The 25,997-nt window shown below is 45.9% G+C and overlaps 1 protein-coding gene across 5 annotated transcripts in view; it reads right to left on the bottom strand.

Annotated features, from left to right (window-relative positions):
- Positions 1-25,997, bottom strand: part of LOC122190588 (E3 ubiquitin-protein ligase RNF220) — a 159,902-nt gene that overhangs the window by 3,068 nt on the left and 130,837 nt on the right. For all 5 annotated transcript variants that reach the window (XM_042890635.1, XM_042890637.1, XM_042890636.1 and 2 more), the window contains 6 exons: positions 22,941-23,037; positions 21,846-21,932; positions 20,137-20,192; positions 18,371-18,449; positions 4,687-4,795; positions 3,416-3,490 (listed from right to left, as the gene is read on the bottom strand). In XM_042890635.1, the coding sequence (XP_042746569.1) occupies positions 3,416-3,490; positions 4,687-4,795; positions 18,371-18,449; positions 20,137-20,192; positions 21,846-21,932; positions 22,941-23,037 (503 nt within the window). The remainder of the gene's footprint in view (positions 1-3,415; positions 3,491-4,686; positions 4,796-18,370; positions 18,450-20,136; positions 20,193-21,845; positions 21,933-22,940; positions 23,038-25,997) is intronic.

The raw sequence follows: 25,997 nt of genomic DNA, 5'->3' as shown, positions 1-25,997 counted from the left end.
CCTGGGAAGATCACCTCAACCTGAATTACTTTTGACAGACACACATCAAACTTGCTCTCCCAAACCACCACAGACAGCGGCTCCAAACCTCCCCAGAAAAGCAGTGCAGCAGATCACCCATCTCTCCTGTCAGAGCATTCATCCCGGGAGAAAGAAAACAGACTCACCCCAGAGTAGCTGCAGGGGGCCTCTCAGCTAATGGGAAAGGATAGAGAAGGGGCAGCCAAACATCTTCCAAAGGGAGATTCATGCCACACACGTGGAAGCAGTCCAACAGCCAGCTGAGAGCAGGCACCCAGCTCCCACAAGGGATGGCAGCGAGCTCACGCAAGACTCAAATCCCAGTTTCTGTGCAACCTGATGCTATCATTAGCCCTCTGTCTGCACTTAGTGCTGTACATGAATGTACACCACGATGTCAGGTGCCACAGACAACCAGCAAGCAAGGACCAGCACGGACCAAGCCACAACCAGAGTGTTGTGGCCAGCTGCTCAGTGCACGTGGTATGCATGGCACACCCCACGCCTGTGTGCTCCACACCACAGCCCTCAGGAAGGAGAGCAAACTCCTTACTCCTCTACTCCGGATGCTGGGTGGATATACAGACCTCACTTCCTCAAAGGCCACACGAGAGGAGAGCTGTCTGCAAACGTCCACTGGTACTGATGCGCTGGCTGACTTGACCAGCACCACCATCTCTGTTCCCCTAACTCATCTTCAGGGCCCCTTTCTGCTCTGCAGCAAACCCAGAGCGACAGGATGGAAAGAAGGAACCAGCTCTGGTGGATGCTTCATGGCCAGGACTTGGAGTCAGTCTGGTGCACTGAGCTCCAGTACCTGAGCTGAGGGGCCCAGCAGCCATGTGCAGTGTTTACAAACGCCTCCCTGCCTCCACCAGAGAGAGAACAGTAACAATCTGCAACTGGACGTCAAGAACTTGAAGTCCAAGAACTGTTTTCAGGGAGCCTAAGTGCTCTACAGACCTAATCCTCACCGGTGCCCTCAGACATGACAGCAACCTGAGGATACCAGAGATGCTCAGATTCTTCCAGTACTGCATCCTAGAAAATACCAAAACCCCAAACTCTGAAAATCACTTTTCTCTCCCTTGCTCCGTGACAAACGTCAGCATCAGATTTTATCCCATCCTCAACATCTCACTCAGGTTAACAAGTGCTCCCAGGCACGTGGAGCCTCCATTTCCAAGGCCACACTCAACACATCACTCTCCTCTCTCATGCAAGCCCACTCACACTCTAACTCAGTACCAGATTTGTCAGTGCACAGAACAGAGGCACATGAAGGATGCAGCAGCAGGGATGGCTGCTTTCCAGAGTGTTGGAAGCCCTGCACGACCCACAAGGCCCAGCTCCCATGAACTCCAACGAATTGTTTATTGCACAACAGAAGAAAAATGCTGCCCCTCTCCCCCTGCCAAGCCTTTCCATGTGTGCTACACGCGCAGGCTCCCTCCGATCCCCCTCCTGCCCTGCTGGGGAGCCAGCTTTATTCCCAGGGAAAGGTAACAGTGGCGATTATTACACACACTATCCCACAGCTCCTCGCTTGTTAAAAAAAACAAGAGTCTCTTTTGTGCCCGAAATAAAAGGAGATACCTTAATTAGAACAATGCAGGTTGGTGAGCATTAAACACTGAGCCCAGCTGCTGCATGCCATTAAATTCATAAAAAAGGAGGGGGGAAGGAGGGCAGTCTTAACGAGATTACACACATTGACTTTGATCAAGACACAAAAGCACCAAGGCGTTCCAGGGTTTTTATTGCTGTCTTCGGGCTACATTTTAATGGTTACATTAGAAACATGCGAACACAGGCTGGGAGATTTTTTTTGAGACGGGAAAGAGCGCAAGCACGCCTTGTGAAAAGGCCTGGTGTAATAAATTGGGGGCTGCAGGGAGAGGCTGGGGAACACATGAGTAGCCACTTATTAATTGCTTCCCCTATGCAAGTGCCAAGCCCTAATGTGCTGTCCTGCTGTCCTGCTGTCCTGCTGTCCTGCTCCCATCCCGCCTGGTCGGCAGAAGAGCCGTGTGCTCCCCACAGGTACCCAGACACGCCAACCCCTCAGCACCTGGAGTGAGGTTTTCCAGTTCTTATGACCATGAAAGAAAGGGACCTGACTGAAGTTGCTGAGCCTAAGAACAATCTGAAATTGGCGTGACAGATTTAAAACATCACTTACAGCTGCTGGAAAGAAGAGACGGCAGAGACTCGAGTAAAAAGAAATTAGTGTTTTATCCTCTGCTTGAAGCACTGCAGAGGAACAAGATTAGTCCTCACTTAGCAAAGGTGGCAGAGCGCACATTCATCCAAACACCTCACAGCTACGTGGCCACATATGTGTCTTTTATAACATGCTGCTAAAATGTTTACAAAAGCTTGTATAATCTAAGTAGTGACGGGGTGTAGCTGAAGAGCTATAAAATACAGCCCAAGGGATAGCCAAGTTATTGAGTTGCTATTAGTACTGAAGCCCACAGGCACTTCACCATCCTGGTAACTTTTCTTGGACAAGATTTTTAAAAGGCAGGATTTAAAGGAGCAAGATTGGCTTAATCGTAGTTCCAAGAACACAACATGTTCTATAAAGTAGATTTTGTAATGCCTTACAGGAACACTTTTTAGGAGTGGCATTCCCTTACATTCGTTGCAGCCCAACGCCTTATCGTCTTGCTAACAAGAGAACTAGAAAGCACAACTGACTGAGTGAAATGAAAGCCTGAAAATCAGCTGCACAGGGGAAATGAAAAGCTGATTATAAAGCCCCCAGTTTTAACAAAGGAAAGGAAAACACCATATTTAATAACACCTTAAATTTCAACCTGATGTCCTTCAGCACATGTATAAATCACCACTGCACTGGGTCACCTGCTCAGTGTTCAAGGTAATCCCCGATCTTCCAAACAGAACGGTGTAAGCTTGGAAACTGCACAGCGCTGTTTCAAATAATCCAAAACCCACTGATTCATATTCATAAAAGCCTCTGTCTCTATTGTCTATCCTGAAGACGATTTGCTTTGTTTCAGGTGAATATTAGGTTTCCCAGAAGCTACGCATTCCTTGCATCTCAGTGGATTTGGCCTCCGTTCCCACAGCTTTCCCTTTGCATGGATGCCACACAGGGCACTGCTGGAAGGCAAGGCTGCCCTCACAGCAGCAGAAGAGCAAGCAGTGAGCAGGATTGTGCTTTGGTAACGATGACTCAAACAAAGCTCACCGAAATCAAAGCTAGAGTGAGGTGTTAAGTGGCAAAGACATTAAAGCCTGCATGCACAGCACTTAGGTTGTTTAAAATAAAGCAAAAAGCATCTTTCCCCATGGTGATTTAAAATAAAGTATCCCAAAAGAGAGGGAGAAGTCTGTTAGTCAATGAGAAAGTAGCTAAGAGCCTCACCAGAGTCCGCAGCCAGCATTCTTCACAGTGCACATGCCAGCACTGAATGGAAGTCAGGGGCATTGTGTAGGAGTCCTGAATGAGAAGAAGCAAATAGGTTATTTCCACAGCAGGAATCTATTGATTCTTCATTCCCAATCCCATTGCAACACTGTTCTTTGTAGGGATGGCATCAGACTACAGATGATCCATTAGCCAAGCAAGAGAGGTCTGATCTTGATCTACCATGAGGCGTGAGGCAAAGGAAAAACAAAGCAGAATTAAGAGGGTCTCGTGTTAACAAACTTCTGCTGACTTTCCACTTAAGAACTGAGCAGAGATAGCAATGTTTGTACAGCAGAGGTAGAAAGTCTCTGGCTTCTCAGACCTGCTGGAAGCCCGTAATCCACTCAAGTGGTGACCTGGCTCAGCACAGTTATCGCAAGAGCATCTGAAGTTGCCGTGGCCACCTGCTGTTATTCTCATCAGAAGGGTCACCAGATCATATAAAAAACAGCAACAGGGTAAGATTAACCCTCATCACAACTCTCTACCCTGCAGCAACAGCTTAACTACATCCCAGTAACGCCGCTGCTGCTTCAGCAGAGCGCTCAAGTGCTTTCCATGATTGCTAATAAGCCCCTGAAAATCAGCAGTGAACTCTTGTGCCTTTCACGGGACAAGGCAGGGGAACTGCTACCCCCATACCCACAAGTCACAGGTGGGAGAGACAGCGCCATGCATCAAGCTCAAGTTGCAGAGGGAGCCCTCCACCAAGCAGATTTTTCTCCTGCCATCAGCAGAACGAAGACCTAACAAGGAGATGAAACGCTTTGCAAGCTCAGACCATCAGAGGGAGCTGCTGCCTTTCTTTACGGAGGCTACAGCATCACCACAGAGGAAGCAGGACAACTTTTAAACAGGCAACATTCTTGTTCTCAAATCGCAGGGTGGGTCTCAGATCATGGAATGTACCCTTTTATGTATAGAAAGAGAAGAGAACACTCGTATCTGGGAATTCTCTCTGGGGAGCCTGAAAGCTTCCCAAAGTGGGGGTTTTCTTGGCTGTAAAAGTCAGTGGAGCAATGTAATGGACACAGAAAGTCCAATTTCTAAAACAACCAGGCACTTACACTCAAAAGGAAAGAGATTCTTCATAGCGTACAGGGATGAGGCTGACTTCTCCCCTCCCCAGAAAAAGGAGAAAGGAAAAAAACTTTCCTCCTTAGCAAAGATAAGGGAAAGACACCAGGGCATTTCTGATTCATTACCACAAGTGGAGTGCTACTCACCATGCAAATGAGACATTTATAGCGGTCCCCACGGGAAAGCTGCCTTTCTAACTCACGGACACGAGCCTTTAGTGCTTCAAATGTTGTCACTGCAGAGTCTTCTGTAATTCTGCAAAAGATGATGGAGAGTGAGCATCACTGAGCACACAAAACTGTTAAGAGTTCAGGGGGAAAAGGATCTCACAACAGGCGAGCAACAGAGGAAAAAGTGAGCAAGATTCAAACGTGCATTGAAAAAGAGTCTTTGAAAAACCCAGTGTGAATTCTTGGAGGTCTGCTACTAAGCAGTTCCAAACACACCACGGCAGCACAACAGGACTAGTGCTGCCAACTGCATAGAAGGCAAGTTTCTGCAAGACGTGAACACTTAAATAATAGATTTTGTTAGTTGTTTTCTGTCTCCTGTGAGCGATTCCATGGGACCAAACACACAGGACAAGGCTCTGGGCGCTCCTTCAAGCTGGTGAGCTAACTTTGCATGGGCAACAGGAGCTGCTCTTCTCCTTAAAGAACGGAGGCCGCTGCTGACCATCAGACTTGTGAAACACAAGATCTGCATTACAGAGGATCCACACAGTGCTGCTCTAGCTTGTTGGTTTCTAATACTGAAAAGGAGAAAACCAAAAGCAACAGACGTTGTGCCAACAGGGAGGCTATAAAAGCAGCTTTACAACCACTGCTTTCCCATTTTCTAGGGTCATTTTTGATGGGCAGCATTATCTCTTTTGTCACAGAGGCACTGTGCTGAGGGCAGGCAAGTGTATTTTCATGGCTCTGCAAGGCTGGTGAAAAAAAGAACTTGCCAACCTAAAAGCAAGGGCAGGCAGTAATGCTTAGCAAATGAGATGCAGGGAGCATTACAGACAAGGATGTGTCACTCCAGCATGCTGCAAAATCAGATTTCTGCACAGTGCAGACACAGGCATGGGCCCTCCAGCATTCCCCAGGAAAGGTTTGCGGAGTATTGCACTGACATTAAGGCTCTCGCTCTCTTTAATCAGAAGGAGATTCGTCACAAATGAGTTACTAAAAAATAGCAGAAATTCATAAACTGGAAAAAAGGCAAAGAAACACAGGGCCCACCGTAGCCTGGTGGATGGCAACCACGTGGAGACAGGGACACCGTGCGTTCAAGTCTTGGTATCAACAAATATTCTTTGGAGCAAAATGAAAGAGCTTTAGTAGGAAACAGAGCTCCCTGCTGTGAAACATCCACTTGCTCCCGCTTGTTGGTATAAATTATTATCATATCCCAGTTTGGGTTCTCACCCTCGGGGGAGAGTTGTCAGAATTTTCAAAGAAAGTGTAGAAAGCTGTTAGTTTTGTCTGAGGGAGGAATAGGATTATTTATTTATAACTTAAAGATTACTGTGGGATGAGAAAATCATTTCCCTTCCAGCCTACCCTGTCAAAAAGCTGATGCTAGATGAAGGCTGCAGCTGAATTTGACTTTCTGGAATCTGTTTCTCTCTTCCTGCATGCGTGAGGCTACTGGAACTTAGAAGGCAGCAAGCAAGGTTCCTGCCCAAAGTGGAGAGCAAGCAGGAACCTCAACCCTTGCTAAATTCCCTACCATCCATGGAACTGTCCTTTCTCCTTTGAAGAGCAAGTGACTCAGTAAGGAGAGGGAAAAAAGGAATCCTTGAGCAGATCCGAGCAAAAGCCAATTCATCTCCAGACCTAGCCCAATAATGGTCAAAGCTTGAAAGGGAAGAATTTGCCACTGCAGCAACTAGAGGAGATACAAAATGGCTTGTTTATAGAGGCCTAAATGGCTGACCCCCATCAGCCAATTTTGGAAAGACTCTGAGATAATCGCACCTGTCCACTAATAAATGAATGAATCAGAAAAGGAGGCTGAATAGAGGTATAAGAAATAATGCTCAGAGGCTGCCTGATACAATGGCCAATCAATAGGAGGGCTGTAGATCAGGGTGCTAGTTAGCTGGAAAATTACCGCACTGCTGCGTGCGTCACGCTGTAGGGATCCTGGACAATCAATGTGGGAGGTATTGATTTAGTTATTATCACTTCATACGCTCCAGACATTGTTAAATATACATTTATTAACAAGACTGGGGTGCATTGGTAAGAGGGAGCTTCAGCCACAGCAGTATCTCCCAGCGCTGATCAAAGCTCGGCTGTAACAGACTTTAAACTCCATGTTCTTGTTGCTAAGTGTGCTCTCAGGACAAATCCTCTGCCCAAAGCACAGCTCCCAGCTCCCAAGAGAGAGGTTTTTGGCCACGAGCGAGTATTTTGCACTTGAGCTTTCAGGAAAGCCTCCTGGAGCAGCAGCAACAAGGGACATGGGGGCCAAGGGTCAACCCAAAGCAAGCGATAATTGCATGGCTGCTTCCGAAAAGCCAGAGGAAATGAGGTCAAGGGAAATAGGGAGAACATTAGTAAATAAAGGAAACTGGAACTACCTCCAGGGATGGAATAAAGACGAGAGTCACTTCCCATGTGTCTGGCTCCCGTGGTGGCCAGCACACTTGGGACACATACCATTCCATTTAGTGACATTTTACCGTCAACCTGCTGCTTGTATCCTAAAGATAAGTATCACTTCAGAGCTACTCTTCCTGCAGCAGCAATCTCAGGAATTCCCTGATGCTTCCCTCTTGCATGCACACCTCATGCGAGTTTGCTTGGAGACAGCTGGGAGCAGCTTGTGCTGCGTTTTTAAGGGCTTAGAAAGGCCAGAGTGCAGCGAACTCCACAAGCCACCATGCCAAGGGAGGCTGAAGGAATGGCAATGAAGAAGGAATTTGGCTCCAGAGCCATGCTCCTTGCTTTGCCTTGACCTCATGTCTGGATGTGGGAGAACCATTTTAGCAATTCTGTGCCTCAATGCTCTGATTTCACATGTTTGGATAACGTCATTCACCAGCCTCAGGACAGAGACGCTGAGCACAACTGCTGCAAGGAGCTTATGCATCCAGCCCTGGGCTGCTGCTTCTCCAACCAGGAAGGAGGGAGCAGAGCAGCCTCATCATCTCCTCCATGGCAGAGGACAACTCAAGAAGGCATATCCCATTCTTATTGGGAAGCTACACCTACCTCCACCACAAATATGGGAGCCTCAGCACAAACATTTACACCAGAACAGAAACGTGAAGGAAGGGCTCTTCAGAGAAGAAGCTTGGTCCTGCACTTCCCTATGGACTCCCAAAACTTGGCAGTCACAGCTGGGCATGCTGGGTATCACGGAGCAAGTCTACTGGGAGACTGGGAAGACCAGCACTTTCCAGTCTTCACGCCCAATACATGTTTTTCTACTGTTCAAAGCATGTTCTTCCTCTTGTCAGTACAGAAAAAAAAAAAAGAACAAACTTACTTTCGTTGAGCAAATCCTTGCTTTTGTTCACATAAAAGGCCAGGAGAAGGGCACAAAAGTGCCATGTAAGAGAAAAAGGACCTATCTGTACCTTTGATCTGGTACTCAGCAAGCACCTGCTGGGAAATCTCCCCTGGGAACAGGTTGCCTCCCCTTTGCAAAAAACTTTAACCCAAACACTGGTTATTTGTCAAACATTAGCATGCATGTGATCTTTGTTTCTCCAAATTAAATCGAGCAATTCCTACCCGCTGTCCCAGTGGGCAATCACAAGCAATTCCGTTAATTAAATTATCTCTGATTCTGCAGCTCTGGAATCTCTCAATTGACTAAGTCTGTGCTTTATCATCAACAAAATACTGGACCAAAAAGGAAACAAAAAGATACCGATGTCAAAGTGATTGGCTTCGGTTAACCCTTCCCAGATGGATATTAAGGGCTGCTGAAAAAACTGTTTGACTGGAAGGGGCCCAAGAGCAAAAGCTTCATACCAGACACCAGCAGCAGCTATTCACCTCTGTTTCCTTTCCATCATACAAACAGACAAACAAGAAATACATCACTGCATCTAGAACCCTGTCTATCTGCCCATGTGAATAACCCCATCCACCCTTACCAGGTCTCATTTGCAGCACCCCGCTGCTGAGGAGCCTCCGTTAAACATCCCCCTTTGGTTTCCCTCTGATGGATATAAACATTAATTTCTTCATAAACGGTCACACTGTACACAGCATTCCATGTATTTTTTACAGTTCCACTATTTGTGTGTCCCCTGTAAAAAAAAATGCTTAGCACCGATTAAACGCACCACCAATAAGACTTCATGGGCCTCTTCTGACACTTGCTATTCTGACCTTTCTCCCTTGTGCTCACACCTTTATTTTTGTTTCTGTATGTCTGTAAACACAGAGTGGCAGTAACAAACCTGGCAGCAATGGCTTTATTTTTAAACAAAGACCTTATTTCCCCTTGTCCAAGGTGGAGAACCTGATCCTGGCAGAGCATACCTGCCATTTCCCTGCAGCAGGGGCAGAGGTCAGGCTGCTACCAGCTTACATATCATAAATATTAGAAACAGACTGGTTGATGCTTTGAAGGCAGTGTAAAGCTAAAGTGAGATTTCAGGAGCAAAGAAATTGCTTCTGGCCATATCCAACCACGCCTCCAGATGATGGTTATCATAATCACTACTTCATTGCAGAAGAGAAAGGCTAATATGCACAACTCACCGTGTGGGCACAGAATTCTAAGATCCGATAAAATCACAGAATTCAGTTGGCCTGGAAGGAACCTCAAAGCCCACCCAGCTCCAACCCTCTGCTGCAGGCTGGTTGCCCCCCACCAGATCAGGCTGCCCAGGGCCCCATCCAACCTGACCTTGTGCATCTCCAACGATGGGACACCCACAGCTCTCAGGGCAGCTGTACCAGTGCCTGTCCACCTTTTTGTCCACGAGGATTCCAAAAGTCTTACCCACAGAGCTGCTCTCAGTGAGTTCTCCCAGTCTGCACTCATGTCTGAGACTGCTCAAACCAAATGATCTCCAAAGCACCAGTGCACAATCACTACCTACCATCCAGGACAAGGATGCTTTTCGTCTCCACTTTGGTGAAAGAACCCATCCTCCCTTTCAAGTTAGCAAGCACTACCTGCAGCACGTGCTATTGCTAAAATGATGGGGGGGTTCATCGGGGCAGATGTGTGTGAGTTCTGCTGGGGGATACACAGCCACAGTGCCAGATTCCTCACAGCAGCAAACTGCACAGCAAGGCTGCTGTCAGTAGGGCCGTGTCAAATCATACCAAGCAAAGTTTAGACCCTCTGTCCATGAGAATGCCAGCACTAAAAGCAAATCAGCTGGCAAGACATCAACACTTTAGGAGCTGGCTTCCCCTTCATTTAGCTAAAAATCTCATTTATCGGGTTTATTTGTTTTCAGACTAACCTCCTTTAAAAAGGCTGACTTATAATCCTGTAAAACATTGTCACGTGTATTGAGGAAATTGGCAAGGATGCTAATTTATTGTCCTCTAGGAAAAAAAAAAAAAAGCCCTCTTTCCTTGATTAATGTATGTTTTTGTATTGTAAGATATTAAAGAATGTTGCTTCACCTGTAATTATAGAGAATAGTTTATTTTGGCAAAGCGCCCTGGCTTCTGGTTGCCAAGTTATGAATAATGCAATGTTCCCCATTCTAATTTCCGTGTTCTAAGTAGTGAATTTGGAGCGGGGTGCATGCAAGGGCGCGCGCACACACACGGTGCTGAGCCCCCTCCGCCAGCCGTGCCTCTATTTTATACTTGCCTGCACAACTTGTTAATGCCGGCAGCTGCTTGCCAAGTTCAGAGTTTGATTCTGACTAATTTCATCTCGATGCAAACCAACAATGTTGTCTCTTCTTTCCCCACAGAAGAATTATTTCTCTTACACTTGCACGCACCGCCGCAATACCACTGAGGGGAGCTTACCGCTGCATTTTAAGCTGCATTTAGCTGGGACTTGGGTAAAGGTTCCCCAAAGAATTTAACGACAGAAGAATTCATTATGCTTTCCCATCTCCTCCGCCTCTACAACGCAGAGCCCAACAATGCCTCTACAGAAGCAGGAAGTAAATTCAGGGCTGGCTCTTTCTCTCTCTTTTTGGCCCAGGTTTCGCCAGGACACATGTGCCCAGCCCCAATCAAAACAGAGACAGATGGCACCGCTGATCATTCAGAATGGAAGGAGCCTCGGAGTCAGTGTGTTTAGATGCATTTGTAGGGCTATACGGTATCTGCCGGCCGCTGGGACTGATTTAAAAAGGCAGCGAGTGAAAGACTGAGCTTGCGCCAAAATTTTAACTGTGCCATTTGAGCAATTATGGTTCGACATGAAAGCTGGGAGAAAGAATGCATGGGTCATTCTGATCTCGATTTAGAGACGATGTCCCCTGTTTCAAAGAGGAAATAAATGCAATCCCATCGCTTTACTGGAGCAGCTTTGGCGATAAAGGAGAAAGCCACGCTACCAACGAGCATTCTGCTGCAGGTTTTACTGGGGCAGCACTGGCTGAATTAGAAAACAATTCTCTGAGCAAAATTCCTAAATATAAATTACTGCACATCCTGTACAGTGACATGCCAACTCACTTTTCAAACGCATCCCTCATCCTGGTGGATCAGAAGTGCATTCCTAATAGACCTGTGAAGGTTCACTGTGCCGTCTCAATACAAATCAGGGCCAGGGAAGGCAGGTGGTGAAGATGGGAAGTGCAGCTCTGCTCCCCAACGAAGAACACGGGTTGCAGGTTCCAGCCTACCGAGACTGCTTGATCCACAAGCAAACAAGCCTGGATTACAACCAAGCTCCACATACAGCTAGGCAGGCCTATTTCTCTACTGAAGGACTTAGGTCTGCTGTAACCCAGCATCCAACTGCGGTCTGGGGGTAGTCTGGGATTATTGGTAGCTTTGGCTGGATAATCAGGGCATTAAAAATGTAAAATATCCCTGAAGTGGAAGGGGAATAGCAGACTCCTAAGCCGAGCCTGTGCACAACAAAATGCCTTCTACTCCCATGGACTGCCTCCAAATGGCCAAAATAAACAGGAAATATCTATGCTACTACAGCACCATTTGGATTCATCTGCAGCCTTTTAAGGGCTTTACTGCCGAGGTGATACGCTTTCCAGAACCCCATTCATGAGCACTGATTGGAGGTGCACAAGGGCAGTGTGATAACACATCCTCCAGACAACTTCCTACAACTTGTGCTGCCTGGCCTAGAACTTTTACACCGCAACCGTTTCCTTTCACGGGGAAAGAAAGGATCAGAATTAGCATCATTTAAGGTAAATGCGCCTTCAAAAAGCAACAAGAGGCCATTGCACTTTAGTATCACATAACCAACTGTGGTCCCGGAGCTGGAAAAGGAAATCAGCAGTGGAGATGAAGGACAGGTCATGAGCTGGCTGTCCAAGGGAAGGGCAGGAACACTTACACAACTGAGTGGGAAACAGAGCTTTGGAGGGATAGAAACTATCAGAAACAAAGAAGGAGAAGCAAATGGGTAAAATAAGATGAAGTAACCACAGTGGTGGGCAGTGGGGAAAGACAAGCATCAACGCTGAAGTGAAGGCAAAAATCAACATGGTTTTTAAATGTTAATCACATTACTTGGTATTACATTGCTTGTATAACACCAATTACATTTTCTGGGGAGATCTTCACCAACCTAAACTAAATACAGCTTAAAACTGCTTCCTGCAGCAGTGAGCTCCCCTCTGTTGTATCAGAAATGTGCACGCAAGTGTAAGATAAATAATTACACACTCTACAGTGTCCCAGACACGGTTTAGCTGGGAAGTAATACAAACAGGTTTGGTTTTTTTTTTTTTTTTTTTTGGTACTACTTCATATTTATATTTACTAACTATAGCCTAAGAAATGCATAAACTACCAAGAACCATAATCCCAATCATCCTGTTGTCACACAGCAGCTGGCAGAGCACAAACACTTACTGAGTCCTGCCGTAATAGCCAGTAAGTGCCAAAGAAAGCAGTAGCCCTATTAATGCCAGCACACAGAGAAGCTGTGCAGCCAGGGCTGCCCTCCAACAGATGCACAGGAGAGACAGCAAACTGGCAGTGGAAGGGGCACAACATGGCCCCTCTTCTGCTCTTCAAGGGAACATTCCCATCCAAACAAAGAACACAGCCTACATTAAAAATAATTCTTACTTTTCTCTTGAGCACCATGCAAGCATTTCCTAAAAAAAGAACATGAAAACCCAGTCCCTGACTGTTAATTCTTACAGCGTAGGTAAGGGATGTGAATAAACAGTCACATCCTCAAAGTATTTTCAGAAGGGACACAGTAGGATCTAAAATGCTCCATCAGAGACACCGTTAAACACGACAGGCTAATTTTAGGGATGAGTCCTCTCTCTGACAAGCTGCTCACACATCTCAGGGCAGAATCCGTCTGCTAGAAGGCAGCTGGTTGTGTTTTATAAGCTAAAGTTTCTCTTACCTATGGAATAACTCCAATATTTCACAGGGAATCATCATCCATCTAACTGAAGTACCCTCTAACGGACCATCAGCCTCATATCCCCTTTGAAATAGCACAGCTGAGCACTTGCTGGGCCACGATTTATTTTTTACCTTCTGAGACATCTTGCTAACTCTATAGCTCAATAGTGACAGTCAAATTTCACACTGCGATAGCCCCCCATCGATTTTTCACTCCCAGGAAGCAACTCCACAAATTAAAGTTAACAGCATTTCTGAAACTAAGAAAAAAAGAAAAGAAAAAAAAGAAAAGAAGGAGGAGGGCAAAGAAACATGAAAGGCAAGATGCCTCAACTGCACCCGCAAGATAGGAAGAAAATTCCTTCCTGGGGTTTGAGCTCACGGTGGGATGAGGATGCTACTGCCACAAGAGCCACTCTGGCTTCAGCTCTAAAACATTACAGACAAAAGCACCTCTTCCACTGCAGGAAGATGTCCAACGTGTCTGCAAGAACTGTCTCCAAAGCATGAGTATTAGACCCTATCTCTGGATACAACTGTAGAACGGATAGCACTGTCACACCAGAACCGAACTCTTCCTGTTAGCCTGCCTTGCTGAGCTTTGCAGAATCACAGAATCATTAAGGTTGGAAAAGACCTCAAAGATCATCCAATCCAACTGTCCACCTGCAACCAATATCACCCACTAAACCACATCTCAGTGCCACATCCCCACGTTTCGTTAACACCTTCAGCGACGGTGATTCTGACACCTCCCTGGACAGCCTGTGCCAGTGCCTGAACACTCTTTTCAGAGAAGCTTTTCCTAATGTCCAACCTGAATCTCCGCCGGTGCAATTTAAGGCCATTCCCTTTCATCCTGTCACTAGCTAACTGGGAGGCTGATCTGGTTCATTAACTGCTAGCCCGAGAAGAACCATGACACTGACAGAATTTCAGCTGGCACAGTGGTAATCACATCTGAGATCATCACTGGCACATCTAGTTTCTACCAAACAGTTAAAGGAGGGAGCAGAAAACCCAGCACTCTGTTCACCACCAGAGCCTGAACACCCAATCGAGGGGATGAAGTAATGTGAATGTCTCACTTCATAAAAAAAGCCCAACATCTGCCCATGCACCTTTCCAACTCTGACCACCAGCACATATTACATTCTATTAAATTACTGACAGGAAGAACTAAAGCTTAAAAAATAAATAACAGATCTGGACAAGAGCCCTGAGACGCAGGCAGCACTCAGCCCAGCTTCAACAACCCCATGCCTCCCAAACCTCATCTCCAGTCTGTGTGGGCTGGTCTCAGCCTGGAGCCTCCTGCTGCCGATCCTCAGCCCCACGCTCCCCCCTGAGCACAAAGGGCTAGGTCATTAATGGCTTGAGGTAATTCTAAACAAATTTATCCTTGCTACAGGATTTTCTTGTCTACCACCAAAGCCTATTAATGGTGTGACATTACAGAGAAGGGCTGGGGAGTGCTTATCCTCCAGTGCAAATGCACGACAGCTTCTGCTTCCCTGTGACACAGTGGCTTAAGCGTGGCTCCTTGCCTCTGAGGCCTGAGCTAATCCTCTGGCTGCACGCTGGAGCAGAGGCTCCAGTCTCAACCTGTCTCCCCAGGAGCAGAGGCCTTGAGACCCGGACGCTGCTGTCTCACCTACTGCTCTTTGCACGTGGAATCCACCCTACACTTTAATTTTAACTAATTCTCTCCCCCATGCTCCTGCAGCAGCCAACATTAGAGCCAATGCTTTCTGAACAGCTGCTCTGGAAAGAGGTGAAGTGAGGGGGAAGGGGAAGAAAGAGGAGACCAGAAAAATAGAATACAATTGCTTTTTGTCTCCCAGACCCTCTTTTTAACCCAACGAGCATCTCATCCAATGAAGCATGATGAGCATGAAGTGTTATATAAAGAAGATAATTATAAAGGGATTTAATGCTTGGCAGGCTTGCATCGCAAGGTTTATGATGGAGGTAGCGTACTCACTTCAACAGCCGTGTGTCCAGGCTTGCTATTACGTGGGCAGCACTGCTGGGGCCAAGTGGGATCAGAAACAAGATTTAAAAAAAAAAAAAGAGCACAGCCCCTTCCCACTGAGGATGGCAGCTCCAGTCCCACCTCCTTCCAGTTCGGTCCCATCCCTGATTAATGATGTTGTCTTCCTGATTTATGACCCACCCCAACAGATTAGAGTTTCCCTCTTCAACCTCCCTCCCTCCCCCAGAAGGCACAGCCACACTCCGCTGGAAATATTAGAGAATTATTAAATAAACATTCATACGTCATGTCTCTTCCCATACTGAGCTCATCGTAGTCAACGCTCAGCGGCCGGGGCCTGTTTGCTTTGGGGCTGACACCAACCAGCTGGAGTGATTCATGGAGAGGCTGGCTACAATGCTCCGTGCCATACATCATGCTCGCAGCGCTCCCTGCCCCGGCGGAGATAAACTGATCAACCACAACGGGCTGGAATGAATTTATGACAACACAAAATTGAGGAAAACAAATGGGAGGTGACCCAGTGGGCCACTAACCCAGACTCTCTCGCTGGCCTGCAATCTAGTCTGGTGGCAGAAAGCAAAATTGAACATTGGCACTCTGAATTAAGATGCTGGCTTTTAACCCCAGGGAACCTCGGCCTCAAAATGGCGCCAGGCCGCTGCGGGCAGCTCCAGGGCGGAGGAGGAGGAAGACTTCTGTGGGGAAAAGCACTTCTGTGTCTGTTGCAGAGATGTGGGGTGGGCTTTTGGGCAATTAGGGACCACTTTGCTGACCGGAGCCGCATCTCGTGCCAGCTGAGCTCAGCCCATCTGCTGAGGGCCCACATGGCCTGCCTGCTCCCAGGAGCCTTCGGCACAAAGCACCCAGTGGTGCTGCCCAGACGCCTTCCATCGGCACAGAGATGAGGTTATGTGGGCCTGCAGTGCTGGGAAGGAGAGTGCCCAGCACATGGCTGCCACTCACAGTTCAGAGCTCACACTGATGAGCTCCAGTTCTCAGTGCTGACCTATCAGAGAAACACGGCTCTCCTCACCTAGATGTATTTTTGGCAGAGGGGAGGGGGAAGGAACATCACCCGTAAGAAGGAAGGATCGATATGCAGATCACTGCTAATTCTATTTGCCAACTGCCTGAACGGAGGGCATGGCTGAGACAGGTGGTCATGTGCTTCCCAATGCTTTGAAAAATGCTCATCAGATGCTACACAGTGCTTACCATGCCTATCAGCAATGTGCAGGTCTAAAAGCAAAAATTAAAGTTACAAGCAACAGTGTAAAGCGATGCTGCCGAAAACTTCCTGCAAGTGCCACCCAATACAAGAAAAATGAAACCAATTTAGGTCCAGATTAAGAAACAGGAACTAGAGATGAATCAATTTAGCCTGTTGGGTTGGGTCGTCATATATCATGGCTCAGCAGTGGAGTGGGAATCAGACAGACAGTATAAAACCCTTCCCCCCCTTCTGCAGGCTTCTAGCTCTGATCCCTGTTATCAATTAATTTAACAGAACCCCTCTACATAGACAAGCACACAGAGCATTCAGACTTCTTAAATGGCAGGACAGAAACTATTTATCACACACAAATCTCAAAGGAAAGGAGCAAAAAAACCAAAAACCCAACAAAACAACAACAAAAAAACAGCAGTTAGGAAATTCTCCACCTGAAACACCATCTTGCCTTCTGAACCTCAGTGAAATAAAGGGCCTTAAATAAAAAGCCCTCCTTGCTTCTTTAAAAATCAGCATTATTGGAAAGACTCAGCAAGACACAGAGGTCCTTCCTGTAATTTCTATTGGGTTTTGCTGACCTTTCGCACCTTCTGCAGCATTGAAGCTTCAGCAGGACAAGGCTATTGTGGAACAAGGCATTGTGTGCATATATACACACGCACACACACGTGCATGCAAAGACACACACACTCACTCACCCCTCCACTTCACAGCAGAGCTGGCACACGTGTTGTTTGGAAAGGATTCTGGGATCCTTCAAAAGGTGCTAGCTAAAGCCTCTTTGATCAGATTATTAAAGCTATGTCAATTTTATCACTTGAGCTCAAGTGTTCTGGAAAATGTCAAATCCTTTCAGCTCCTGCAGTTTAAAGATTTTCAATAGAAGTAGATCTGGGAGGGTGGAGGGCTGCTAGTCTGACAGGCAGGAGGCCTGGAGCAGTATCTGAGACAGAGGCTGACAGATCAGGGCAAATGGGATGCGTGTATTCTTGAGTCCTGGCCACCAGAACATGTACAATAGCCAAGCTTGTGCTAAGGGCAACGCTGTTTCAGTACTGACCTGTGAGCTCTCCTGCTCTGCGGTCTTTGGCCAAAGTCCGCTCACCAAGTATCAAACGGCACACAGCCCATGTTTGGTATATGCCAAAAAATTGTCTTGCAAAAAGTGCCGAGACTGCAAAGCAGTGTTAAAGCTTCCTCTGCAGCAGGGAATTTCCTCAGCTATAACTCCTGATGGTGAACAAAAGCTTTGCCAGGCTGCCTGAACTATGAGACACCCCACAATGTGCAAGTGACACAAGCTTCTGCATCAGGACCGGGGCAAGAAGTTAATTAACTACATTAAAGAATAACTTTCTTTAAAGTCTTCATTTCAACATCAGGTTTTCCCCATCCTAAATTACCAATACATCTAGCCCAAAGTGTAAATATTCCCTTCTTAAAACCTGCTTTTTCTCATGTCTTCCATTTAAATCAAGCTGCTTTGCCTCTCACTTGATCCTGGGACAACGTTTTATTTCAGGCAATTACCAACTCAAAAAATCCCATAATTAACAGCCCATGGCAACAGTGGATAGCCTGCACTTGTATGCTTGGACTGCCAAATGATGCCTAAGCAGGACACCTCCTGAGCTTGTGGGAGTAAGCTGAGGAGGGAGGCTGTTACTCAACCACAAAGTGCAGAAAAAAAGCATTTTTTTTTTTCTCTCCTATGCTGGAGGATATCCAGCCAGCAGAGAGGGAAAGGAAAGGAGATGACTGGGGCACCTGCATTATCGAACAGTCAAACACTGAGAGTCAAATTTCTGATTCAACTGGAAGGGTTGGTAAACATAGAATAAACATAGAAACTGAGAAATATTTTTGTTAGTAACCATACAGAGATATAATCTGGATCTTAATTCTCTCAGTGAATCTCCTGCCAAGTTATGGGACTGCTGGGATCCCCCTTGTTGGAAAGATGGAGGGTGGTACATGCAAGTACATTAGAAAAGACAGAACAGAGACAATGGACTGTCCTCAAAAACAGAGATAGATGAGAGTCAGTGGACTCCATAGTTCTTAAACCAACAAGAAATAAAAGCTATCCACTTTACACTCACTTTTCAATGTCACTGTTCTTACAGGTCTTCTGCATGGTTTCCTGTTTACTGCTTTCACCATTACTCGTTGAGGGCATTTCTGTTGAGGGAAGAACAGACAAATTATTAACAGAACAGGACATTTTACCACTGAGATGAAGTAGTCTAAGTTACAGTTTCAGAAGCAGAGGACTCCGGTGAGACATTTTCACGTCAATTTTTCAAGAGAGGAGACCAATACCACATACCCCTGCCTGGCAGGGAGGCCCTCTCCCTGCATAGCACAGTTCCACAAGTTAGGCTGAAAGTACAATATGTACCCTCTTTTCACTACAAACTGACTACCCTTGCAGATGTGCCAGCTGTTCAACCCAGGATTTAATTCAGAAAGGTTTGACGCAGCTGTTGCACCAAAAAGTACTTCCAGAAAGGTGACTACAGAGCAAACTTATCCAGCCCAGACTCTGCTCTCAACTTCCCCCTTTTTCCAAGACCCTTCAGGCACAGACAGGAAGAAAAATATATGCCAGTAAGTAGTATGACAGAACAGTCTGCTTGTGGCTCTCTTCTCAACCAGCAGTCCCATGGCTCCTCCCAGCACAGGAGGAGTGTGAGCCTCCAGGAAAGCTAGCAGTCAGAAACAAGCCAGATGAACCATCCTGGGGCCAGTCCCTGGGCTGCAGGTTCAGCACCACTGCCTCATGTAAAAGGTATGAAGAAAACAGAGCTCATAGCAAGCACCATCAGAGCTGCTTCCTCATCACTGCTGTGGCTGCAGTTACTGAAGCTGAACACACCTACGAGCGAGTGAGCCTACATCAAAGAAAACAGATGTGATTGCCTACCCCACAGAAGCAAATGCCTGCGATAGATATCTTATGTTCTTCATTTAATCATCATGCCCTTGGCAAAACTGCTCCAACCCAACCCCCTCTTCCACTGACAGTCTCTTATGTCTTGTAGGTACGTTAAAAGCTGGGAATCAAAAGCCCAAAGCACTGCTGTAACAGAACAGGAAACAGAATCATTGGGACAAGTCTCTTCAGGTCACTGAGCTTCAGCTCCCTTCCTAAGGGAGCTAGAATAGCACTGCCCAGCTCTGGAAATGGATTTGGCATCTACAGCTGGAAAGCGCCAGGTTTTATTATTCTCATATTTCCACTGGGTTGCTGCTTACACTTCCAGTGCTGCTGGCATTAAATAAAACAAAGCAACAGCTGAATAGGTTTAACCCTCCACCCCTCAATTAATCATATGAGCTTCCAAATAATTTGAATTACTAATAATGTGAATTAAAATTTCACATTCACTCGCTTGCTCTGGAGTCTCTGCAACAAGTCACAAGGTAGCACAGATCCCAGAACCTCCAGCATACCCCTTTAAAGATGTGAAGATGATAAGCAGCTGAGGGGAAAAAAAAAAAAGCAACAGGTGCCTATATAGTTTAAACTCCTAACAGCTGAACAACAACATTACAGTCAAGCTCTGATGGCTCCCTCTGTGATATAGCAGTTTGTCTTTTAGCGACAAGACAGCAAGTCAATCCAATAGACTGTCTCTATCACCATATCACTTACAGTTCCATTTTGGGAACTTCCCCAAATTCACTGGCTACAGTTCACTGTGCTATAAATTAAAAAAGATAACATAATAGATTGCACACACATCTGCTGGTACTGCGCAAGAGCACCTGTACCTAGCATTTCCCTAATTACTGGTAATTGGACGGAATACCTATCTGCCCTCCTGTAGCTAACAGATGAATTATTGACATGCTTAACACTCACCATCGCTGGCCCATTTAGAAAACTCCGGCGTTATTCGAGTACTGGGTGTGCCACCACTAAAAGAGAGAAGGGCAGAATGTTAAAGGTTGAATGTGGAAGATTTTGCTGCTTGGGAAAAGCCAGTGCTTCCACCCACCAATCCAAATACATCTCTCCCAACACTTCTAACTATCAGTCTAAGCATCAAATGTGAGCTGCTGGCTTGCTGCAGGAGGTGTTTTTGTGTTAGCCCGCATCTCTACCAGTGAACTCCCAACCTGCTCTTCTAGCTGAGACCTCTGCTGAATCACACGAGGGTTGTGATGCTGACTGAAGGCTTGGGAATCAAATAGCACCTGTGACCTAAAGCTCGTTCTCGAATACCCAGCTTCAAAGATGAAAACCCTACCAGTGAACAGAAATCCTCCATGCTGCAATAGCTTCTTGCTTTAGAACTAACTGTATGCCATCACAAGCCCCATCCTTCTCATTTTCCCATTTGAAGAATGACAGCATTGAAGTGCAGACCGCTCCTGGCCCCATCCATTCATTTGCAAGCCAGTAACAGAGGCAGTAAGAGAAAGGGATCTTCCCAGGAGCCTGTATACTTGTGGCTGTATAACATTTCAGCTCTACGAGCTGTGACAGCTGTGCTCAAAAGGTAACATAGGCTTATGCTTCAGGGCATCAGCTAATTTACCTAATTTACTGCATTCCTACAGAAAGTTGCCCAAATTTCAAAGTGCTTTCACAAGCAACATTATCCCTTCTGCTTTACAGAGAGATGTGGAAAGACTTCATACAAACAACAAAACATCTTAGGCGCAAGTCACATGAAGGAACTGGGTTTCCACATCTCACATCCTCAGTGGTCTCACTTAAGTGTTAAATGTCCACAGCCACTAATAAGGGACACTGATATCTTGTTACAGCGCTTCTTTTTCTTAGCTGTGAAGGGGCTTTAGCATCTCTCAGGCACGTCTGTGGTCTAGCACAGTTTGCAAAGTACTGAATGGATCAATGGTTTGGATCCAGTATGGCAAATACACACTTCTATGGAGTGGAACCTAATTTTGAACTAGTGTTTGTGACAGACTATGCAGTAAGAAAACTTCATTTCACTGCTCTATCAATCACTTCAACCTTGACCTCACAGGATCACTCTGCAAAAGAGACAGAGGGGTAATTTAAGCCCTGCTTTATGCAGGGCAGAGGGCTTAGAAAGCAATCCTAGCTCTCTGTTAAGACTCATTTTACTTGCCTGAAATGCTTCCCCAAGCGCCCTGAACGCTGTCTGCCTACATTCTTGACACATGCTTGTGGGCATAGCACTCATTCTGCCCAGACCTGCATGCAGGATTAATCTGTATACCCTGCAACACAAATATGATGCAATGAAATCATACCTTAGGTGCCAGTCTCCTAATACATGGCAAGGTGTGCACAAAGCCCTGACACAGCACAGGTTCCCCATGGCTAGAATCCACCCTTTGTCCAGCACTGCTCAGGGAGAAGATAGCACTGGCTGGGCAGTGTAGTGGTTAAGGTGGGGAAGTGTGTGCAGGGAAGCTTTACGAGGCTGCACAGACAGAAATGGAGACCCACCTGTTACACAGTGGTTCTTTGTAAGACTCCCTTATGGCAGTCCTTTGGTCAAACAAACAGATACCTTCCACAAGTTGAGATTCCCCAGAAGTAACAAAAGCGAATCAGAAAGGCACAGCACTTACTTTAAAACAGCACCTCGGAGCGCCTCCCTCTCTTTGGCTTCACCTGGCTCTTCTCCAGTGCAAGGGATAACGTCTGCCTCTGTGTACCTGAGCACAAGGAGTTAAGAAACATACAGCCTTGCTGCAGGCAATGGAAAGAATTCTGAGATGGCTGGGACACTATCTGGGATACAGAACGTATTCACATCAAACCTCAAAGGAACAGCAGCTGGTATCCATGGAGAGGCTTGCTTTTAGATTCTGGATAACAGTTTTGTTTTAGGTGGAAAGATACAGACAAGTCCTTAGACAGCAACAAAACCACAGCTTTTCAGAAGAGGAAAACCAATTCCTCAACCTCTAAAAGTGAAATCTGCACAACTCTACTATTTCTGTTTGAAGTATGGAGATCAACCAGCTAAAGCTAGATGCTTTGGTGTTAAAGACTGGTTCAGATCTGAACACAATCTAATTCTGTAGATTTATATTCCCTCTCAACACAGCTATGTCGATGTCTGCCTAATACCCTTGTGGGAAGTCCTCCTTGATGGCTGCACAGCTGCTGTAGGGCAGAAGTTCTGGAGCTGTGTCTGAAGAGTCTGGCTCCCAGCTGGAGTTCCAGAAAACTGCCCCTAATGAAGCGTCTAACAAAAGGAATAAAAACTTATTCTCACAGTTACAGCTGCAGGTGAATAATGCTCAAAATATTCACTGCACAAAACCCCTGAAATCAAACAAACGTCTTGTGGAAAATAAACTACATTTCTAACCACAAAGCAGGAAAAGCTACCTATACAGAAGATGCTTGGACAGACACAAAAGTTAGTATCACTTATGAAATACAGACCGGAGAAACAGTAGTTTTGATCTCCTTCAACATCTCATACAGACTTCACTAACAAGATCTGAAATAGTTCCGCATGTATACAAGGACCTCAAAGAGAGGAAACTGAGAATCCCTATTAGCTCAAATAACGGGGTAACTGGGGAAGGTGGTGCCCTTTCTAGTATGGCTGGACACACTGCTCAACACTACCCAGAGCAGTGCTACATAAGCACTAGCTGAAGATGGATCTCTAGGCTCCCTGTCAGTTATAAGCCTTTCAAAAACGATACTGTGGTTTCCCGTATTCGAGTGTGTCGTCCCCATCCACATCCAGGTCTGCGTCGCTGTCTGGATTCTCTTTGCCGCTGCACATGATGAACCCAGAACCTGGAAAATAAAACAACAGAATGTGCTGGTGAGCATTTGAAGTGGAGACCAAGCAAAGGAGATCTTCTAAGGATAGGGGTACCAGCCCGCAGGTCATCCTTTACTCTGAATGGGCTCACAGAAGGTATCATAATTTAAAACAAACAAGCAAACAATGCATTCAGGGTTTTTTTTTAATTATTTGAAATGTTTAAGAAAAGCAAACCTGCTTCTAAGAAAACATCAGACTTCAGTCATTAGCAGCCCCTTATGAACACTTCCTACATGAGCAAATTCTAGTACAAGTCAACAGGAGTCCTGTACTTCTAGCAAGAGTTGATCACGCACAAGCCCAGTCCCAAGCAAGAGGAAACAATGCCAGCTGTGCAAGTACTCCTTTCTAGCAGTATATAGATTTATTTTGGTTCCAAAGCATTCTGTTGACTGTGTTACAGCTGGTTGTAACGAGGTTTCTTTTAAATGAATGCAAGCACCTACAGAAGATGGATCTTCACTTGCTATTTACTACCTGAAGATTAGTAATAGGACGGAAACCCTTATACTTACCCTCTATGTGTTTGAACACTGGACATGCTCTCTCCTATGCAACTGAAAAATTGAACAAAGAGCTCCTGCTGCTAGGGTAGTGCAAGGCCCTTATCTGCATTCAATTCTATAGCAGATTTAAGGTGAGTTGTCTTGGGACATAAACTATACAGACCTAATTCTGCTCACTCTGGCTGCCTCCAGCACGCTCCTTCACTTACCATCCCACTCTCCTGGGACAGATGGCACTAGGTGGAAGGCAAAGGATGGGGCACAAACAGATGGGTGCTGACCCAAGTCTGTGACCAGGCCTTCAAGCACATCCTATCTGCTGACACCCAACAAGAAAGGTAGAGGTGGCCTTGGCTTTGCACGAATGTCCCAAAGGTGGTAGATTTCTGCATTGTCAATCTAAGTGCAGAAGACAGGCTATCGTTAATGTAGGAATGGTGAACATGAGGTGCATCTCTGAAGAAAGATGATGTTATCAGAACCTAAGTCAGCCTTTTGAGTGGTATGATGGCTTGAGTTGGGCTCCCACAGTCTCACATGATCAGCAGCAGACTTGTACTTTCCCAGCTGAGAGGAGTGAGCTGTATTCCTAAGTCTGCATCTGTGCAGAGAACAGGGCAAGGTAAGGTCTCATTTCCAAGGACACCATGCAGACAGAGCCCTTTACTGTCGCTCTCTAGGAATGGATGCTTTCACTGATTCATTAAGCCCCCAATAAAATTTGTTTATATGGATTTGATATTTCTCTTCCCTGAATATAAAGAAGGTCCTTAACGAGGGATAACCGTAGCACAACGATTTTAAGACTAACCTTTTCTAGAAGCATAAACTACCTTTTACTTGAAAGTAATTGCCAGCCTTAATTTCCAGCAGAAGCAACGCTGCTAGCATCGACAATGCACATCCACCCTGTGTGTCAGGTAGTGCAAGAGGTGCTCGTAGGTCAGCTCTGCAGTGACATCAGGGCAGCCTCCTTCCATCAGAGCCTTTATAGGTGTAGTGGCCACACACTGCCAGCCAACATATGTCATGAGCTGCCTCCTATTGCTGCAATGGCTCATCTAGTAAATCTTGGAACCTTCAGTTCATCACAATGTTTGGGAGAAGATTTAGAGTACTAAGAGAGACCTGTCAAAGAAGCTGGATAGTCTTTCAAAGCTGCCTGAGAAGTCGCAGGGGGTGATGGGGCAGTAATTTACAGGCATGGCATTTAACCTGCAGTAACACCATCCCCTGCACCTGGCATTGCTTTAGCCCATCACTTCTCAAAGGCCATAAACTTCGGACATATAGGTCTTCATTTTTCTTTTGTAGCTGTGGGAAACACAAATCATGTAGAGCTAGAGCTGTGACTTGGCCTGTCCCAGAGGTGATCTGAATGTTAGCCAGATAACGAATACTTGGAGACTGCTGGGAGGGAAAGGGGTCCAAAAGAGTGAATCTAAAAGAGACTGCTCCCTGCATGTCTCTCTCTGAAAGAATGCCAAGCACTCAGAAATCGTGCATCTTTCTATCAATTTTGTTCCCAAGTGACTTAAGCTGACTAGTGGTTTATGGTTAGAGCTTAAGAAAAGAAGATCTGCTTACTGTGAAACAATTTACAAATATGAAGGCACCTTGACTTCAGAATCCCAGTGTCCTTGCTCTCAAAACCTTTGCACTTAAGAAAATCCCTTTTAAGTCTGTAATGGTAATACTCCACAGATCTTTTGCTAAATCTAGCTCTGCAGTAGAAATGACTGCATTCCCAACAGGGTGCTTTCTTTCCTACTGTACACAGGAATGCATAGGGGAAGGGTTTGGACAAGACATGTTCAGATGACAGATGTGCACTGGGAGAAGAACAGAACAGAGTAGTTCACAGACTAAGCTGAGCTGTAGTAATAGGGCAAATTTTGCCTTCTGATAGAACAAGGACTCCCAGACCAATGCCTAAAAGAAGTCACAATAAGGTGATCCAACTCTGAGCTCTACGCCAAATATGGACTATTTTTTTTAAAGTGGTTTTTTTTTTTCTTCTTAAATAAGTGTAATTCATTGTAACATGGTAGAAATAAACCCAACAAACTAATTCACGAACTGTACACTAAACAAAATAAGCTCTGTACCAAGAAAGATTCAGTGTAGTCGTGCTATCAGTTAAGACTTCAAAGGTTGTCTTAAAAAAAAAAAAAAAAAAGTGGGGGGTGCAGGGAAATGACAAAATATGATTCCAGTGCAAATCTAAAAGTCTATAAATCCCAGTACTACCACTGCATGTTGAGAATGTGAAAGAGGAGGATGCCAAGCTTGGTCCAGCATCCCCTGCAGGAGGGCTGGTGGCAGGCCGCTCATTCTGATGCCTTCACCTGCAGCAGGGATGGATCCCGAGGCCAGTTCTGATGGGCTGGGGTTTAGTGCCACAGCTCCAACCCGACTCTCCT

The sequence above is a fragment of the Lagopus leucura genome, unplaced genomic scaffold (assembly GCF_019238085.1).
Source record: "Lagopus leucura isolate 7727_CA_CO unplaced genomic scaffold, USGS_WTPT01 63731-0_obj-0_obj, whole genome shotgun sequence".
NCBI lineage: Eukaryota > Metazoa > Chordata > Aves > Galliformes > Phasianidae > Lagopus > Lagopus leucura.
This window is presented reverse-complemented; position numbering and strand designations above follow the sequence as displayed.